The sequence below is a fragment of the Myotis davidii genome, unplaced genomic scaffold, assembly GCF_000327345.1.
Source record: "Myotis davidii unplaced genomic scaffold, ASM32734v1 scaffold991, whole genome shotgun sequence".
NCBI classification, from domain to species: Eukaryota; Metazoa; Chordata; class Mammalia; order Chiroptera; family Vespertilionidae; genus Myotis; species Myotis davidii.
The window spans coordinates 153,262-158,525 of NW_006283137.1; the positions used below are offsets into that span (position 1 = coordinate 153,262).

At 65.1% G+C, this 5,264-nt stretch overlaps 1 protein-coding gene across 1 annotated transcript in view; it reads left to right on the plus strand.

The window, feature by feature from the left end:
* Positions 1-5,264, plus strand: part of PGS1 (phosphatidylglycerophosphate synthase 1) — a 19,763-nt gene that overhangs the window by 1,790 nt on the left and 12,709 nt on the right. The window contains exons 3-7 of the mRNA XM_015562669.1: positions 263-340; positions 681-780; positions 1,429-1,618; positions 2,554-2,732; positions 3,613-4,134. Of these exons, the coding sequence (XP_015418155.1) occupies positions 263-340; positions 681-780; positions 1,429-1,618; positions 2,554-2,732; positions 3,613-4,134 (1,069 nt within the window). The remainder of the gene's footprint in view (positions 1-262; positions 341-680; positions 781-1,428; positions 1,619-2,553; positions 2,733-3,612; positions 4,135-5,264) is intronic.

A 5,264-nucleotide genomic window follows, 5' to 3' on the forward strand; every position in this document is an offset into this window, starting at 1 on the left:
TGCGCTGTGCTCAGTGATGGGCGTCTCAGCCGTGCGTGAGGCCGCCGCAGGCGTGTGCACGCCCTCCCATGTCTAGTGCAGGTGCATCACGCGTTAACTTCACGTGGACTCACGCGGACTATTTCTAGGGCGGATTGTGGGTCCGTCTGCGTTGGGGTCAGGATAGTTCAGTGTGGGTGGTGTTTGCCTCCACGGTCGGGGACTGTATTTTCTTAGCGACATGGAAATGATGGTTGTGCGCTGAGACGTCCTTTGCTTTCAGGGGCAGATCCAAGCAGCCAAGAGGCGGGTCGTGATGGCGTCTCTCTACCTGGGGACAGGTCCTTTGGAACAGGAACTGGTAGGTTTAGGGGGAGCAGTCAGGTGGGAGCAGGGCGTGGCCTCCAGACCTCACGCTGCCAGCTCTCGCTCTCGTGGCCACAGATACTGGGCATGAGGGAGGATGGGGGAGGGCGGAGGAGGCCTGGTCCTGGCCTCTGACCTGGCTGGTCAGTGTCCCCCTCACCCTGCACAGGGTCCCCGCTGCTCTGTGTGCCAGGCTGCTCCCGAGGCGGCCTCTTGAGGAGGAGTCCGTGGTGCCAGCTCTGAGCGCAGACGGGTGTGCCCAGGACGGGGGCATGGCTGGCACGTGGGTCATTCCTAACACACAGTCTCCCCCGGGTCTGCCCTCTGCTTGGTAGGTGGACTGTCTGGAGAGCACGCTGGAAAAGTCACTCCAAGCGAAGTGTCCTTCCGACCTCAAGGTGTCCATTCTCCTGGACTTCATGCGGGGTTCCAGAGGTGGGTGCGCCTTCCCTCCTTCTGTGGCTGGGACTGCAGCCCCAGAAAAACAACTGAGGCAGAAAGAGTTGTGTGACCCCGGGCCCACTGCTTCGGGCAGGCTGCATCGGGGTTCGGGTGTGTCGCCAGCACCCACCTGCTGGCCCGTGTCCTGTGGCTTCCTTCTCCCTGTGGTGGCCTCTGATGGCCAGGCCCTTCTCGCCATGGCATCTTGTCCGTTGGAAGAGTCGGCGCCCTGGTGGCAGACCAGAGCTCCCAGTGGCTGCCCTAGGGCTCAGAGTGTGCGGCCCTGCCTCGCCCAGGCCTGGGCCCTCCGCTGGGGGTCTGGGGTGCGGGCTCGGGTGGGCACGGTCATCACGCAGAGCAGAAACGCCAAGAGGGAGGGTGGTGGCACCCCCAGGAAAGCTGAGGTGGGTGACCAGGAGGAGGCCAGTGGGTGCTGGTGGGGGAGACAGAAGGTCTCACCGACCACAGCAGCCCCGCCCTGAGCAGCGGGCGACCAGAACAGAGGTGCCCTGAGCTCCTCTGCCCAGAAACAGCACCAGCTGAGCGGGCAGCACAGGCACGTGGCCGGCGGCAGGCGCTGCTGGGCCGGCTGCCTTTCCCGGGGTGAACCCTGTCCTCCCTCCCCGCTCGCCCTGTGCTCAGGCAGGAAGAACTCCCGCACGATGCTGCTCCCGCTCCTGCAGCGGTTTCCGGGGCAGGTCCGCGTCTCCCTCTTCCACACCCCGAACCTCCGCGGGCTGCTCCGCCTCCTGATGCCCGAGCGCTTCAACGAGACCATCGGCCTGCAGCACATCAAGGTGTACCTCTTTGACGACAACGTCATCCTGAGTGGGTGCGTGGCTCCCTCCGCCCCGTCTCCCAGCAAGTCTCCCCTCCCGGGCCCGCTGGCACGTGCAGTCCACTCGCCTCTCTCCCGTCTGCCTCGGCACCGCGTCCGCCCTGGAAGCTGGACGCCCACAGGTTACCCGGTAGCCGGGTTGCCAGGATAGGGAAGCAGCTAGGCGCCCACTGGCAGCTGAGTGGATGGAGAGGTGGTGTATCCGCACAGTGGGATGTTGTTCAGCAAGAAAAGGACGCAGCCTTGCCGTTCGTGAGCACGTGGGTGGGCCCATAGGGTATTCTGCGAGGTGAAGCAAGTCAGACAGAGAAAGACATGCCCTCATATGTGGAATCTAAAGAACAGCAAAGTCACTGAAAACAAAACAACGACCCACGGACACAGAACAAGCGGATGGTTGCCAAAGGCGAGGGCGTGGAAGGCTGGGCACAAAAGAAAAATGAGTCAGTAAATGAGAGTCTATCAAACTCTCTTCATTCTAAAAATACAAGGCAGGCCCTGTTTATTGAGCACCTACTGTGTGTCAGCCACTACGCGAGGCCCTGTGTGTCTCTCCTTTAAATTCTCACAAGGACCTGGGCCGTGGGTTCCTCACTTTACACACGAGAAACCAGAGATCAGAGAGGACGGGCAGAGCCGGGAGGGGACCCAGGACCTGAGTCTAAAGCAGGGGCACCGTCACTGCACTGGAAACCCGCCTGGCGTGGGCATTTGCTCTCCCAGGTGACGTAGCTCTGAGGAGGGCTGTGCCGGCCACTCTGGCCTCTCTCTTGGGCGTGGTCACGCTCAGGAGCCAACTGCTCACTGGCTGCTGCCGCTGCTGGGCCCTGATCTGATTGTCACCCTGCTCCTGCTGGGTGTCCCCAGGCCTGTCACTGGACCCGCTGCCGCGCATTGGGCCTGGTCCTCACCTGCTTTTCCTCCCGCAGCGCCAACCTGAGTGACTCCTACTTCACCAACCGCCAGGACCGCTACGTGTTCTTGCAGGACTGTCCCGACATCGCGGACTTCTTCACGGAGCTGGTGGACGCCGTGGGCGATGTGTCCCTGCAGCTGCAGGGCGACGACACCGTGCAGGTGGTGGAGGGCATGGTGCATCCTTACAAAGGTGGGCGCGGCCATGCTGCCCCCCTGAGCCGGGGACGTGAGGGCCGAGGAGAGCAGCTTCTGTGGCCTTGCCTAGGGCCTGGGACCCCGGGTGGCAGGGCCTGGATCTGCTTTTGTCACTGGAGCCAGACAGAGAGACCCACTGGCCATCAGCCATGCCCTGTGGGCGAGGGAGCGGCTGGGACGGGGGCGTGGGGACGGGAGCTCGGGCCTGGCCTGGCCAGCGAGCCAGAGCCTGCCCTGTGCTGCCAGGAGGGCAGGTGCTGGAGCTCACCCTCCTCGGCCGCTCCCTCCCTCCCTCGCCAGAGGCTCTGCACTTGGCCCACTGTGGTCTGTGCCGCCGGCCTGGCAGCTGGCTCTCTCTCGGGGCCTCTGCGTTCCTGTGGTTCCGTGGCCCTGCCTTCCTGGGGGCCTCTAAGGTCTGCTGCTGAGTTTACGGGTGTCAGTGCGCAGGGCAGGGGTTAAACCCAGACCCGCCAGACCTGGCGGGGTGCTCCTTGGGTCCCCCCGATGGAACTGTCTGAGCAGGTGCCCAGTGGAGGCCTGTCCGTCCCCGGGGTGGGCTCTGTGTCGCCCTGCCTGCCACCAGCCGGGACGCTCCATTGTGACCGTTAGCTTTTCATCTTGTCCATACAAAACGCATGGGAATCCTCTTCCCTCGTGATGGAAGTTAGTACCTGCATGTTTGCCTGTTGTGCCTTTGGCTCCCACAACCTAAACTGTTCACTCTCTGGCCCCACGGAAAACATGGCCGACCCTGGTCTAACCGAACAGGCCGGCACGAGCTTGCGGAGAACAGGCAGGGAGGGTGAGAATGAGATGCCGGGGGAGGGCTGGCCCGGCGAGAGCCGCCCTTTAACCCCCTTCCCCGTGTCCCTCAGGTGACCGGGCTGCGTACTGCGAGGCCGCCCACGCACGGGTCATGGGCGTCATCAACGCGGCCCGGCCCCGCCAGCAGATGCTGCACGCGCAGACCTTCCACAGCGACTGCCTCGGGCCCCGGGAGGACGCTGCGGCCGCTGGTGACCGCAGGCCCGCGCCAGACACGTGGATCTACCCGCTGGTCCAGATGAAGCCCTTCGAGATCCGGATCGACGAGGCGGTCACCGCGGCCCTGCTGACCGAGGCCGAGTGCGGGGCCCGGGTCTACCTCACCACTGGCTACTTCAACCTGACCCAGGCCTACATGGACCTGGTCCTGGGCACGCGGGCCGAGTACCAGATCCTGCTGGCCTCCCCGGAGGTGAACGGCTTCTTCGGGGCCAAGGGGGTGGCGGGCGCCATCCCGGCCGCCTACGTGCACATCGAGCGGCAGTTCTACCAGGAGGTGTGCAGCCTGGGGCAGCAGGAGCGGGTGCAGCTGCAGGAGTACTGGCGGCGGGACTGGACCTTCCACGCCAAAGGTACAGGCCAGCCCGCAGCCTTGCTGCCCTTTGCCTGCATGGCGCTCACGCAGCTTCTCCTGTGCGCCAGTCATCATGGGTGTCGTGAGGCCTCCCCGGGCAGTGGCAGGGCGGGAGAGCCCCCCGATCCCGGCATTCCCGCAGCGGTGCGTCCCCCTCGGAGCTCAGGGTGGCAGGGGTCATGTATTTGGTCCTCAGCAGCCCGTTCTTAGTCTTCCCCTCACCGTTGCACTTTGGGGAAATTGAGGCCATGCCCTCATGGCGCCCACATGGACGGCGCTGCGTGACAGTGGGTCCCAGCCTGCGTTGTCTGAGTCAGGACCCTGGGGCAGCCCTCGCCTCCCTGGAGCGGCCGTGTGCACAGTTTTGGGGCGTGACCTGAGACCAGACGTGTGGGCAGATGGAGCTGTGCTGAGCAGCGGGTCATCCATCCTTGGGGGAAACCGACCACCCAGTGGGTAGTCCTGCCTCCAGAGGGAGGGGGTGGGGCGCCGGGAGGTGGTGCTCCCTCCCTCCTCGGTGCTCAGAGGCCTGTCTTGCTTCTGGGCTGTTCTGGAGGCTTCGGAAAAGCCTCGGCCTCCTCTCGGGTGGGTCCTCGTCTGCTTGTCTGAAGCGGGAGGTCCTCTGGGCGCCTGGGGTTGCACTGGGCTGCACTGCGGGGAGCCAGGCCGCCGGCCCGGCCCCGCCCCGCCCTCTGGGGACACCTGCTGCCTCCGGGGTGGTTCCGCTTCCCACGTGGAGCCCCACGGGCCTGCTCGGCAGGTGGCGTCGCCTGGTGGGCAGGAGTGGCCCATTGTTCCCATCCCAGCACGTGTCACCGGCTAAGCCGGCCGGAGGTCAGGTGGGTCAACAGGCGGGCCAGCCGTGGAGGGTGTTGGCCGCACCTCAGCTCTGGCTCTGTTACTTCCGAGAGTAGCTGTGCCCGGGGAGGGATCACAACAGAGCTGGGCAGCGGGAGGGGGTGTGTGTGCCTGGAGCTGCCCGGAGGCTGCCTGGGCAGGGGCTCCCTCGGCCTCGGGTTCCAGCTGGGCCTGGCCCGTCGTCCCGAGGCCGTGGCTCCTTCCCTGAAGCTGCGCTGTGCAGTGACTCCCCAGTTACCGTTGAGACAGAAACACCCAACTGGCTTTTCC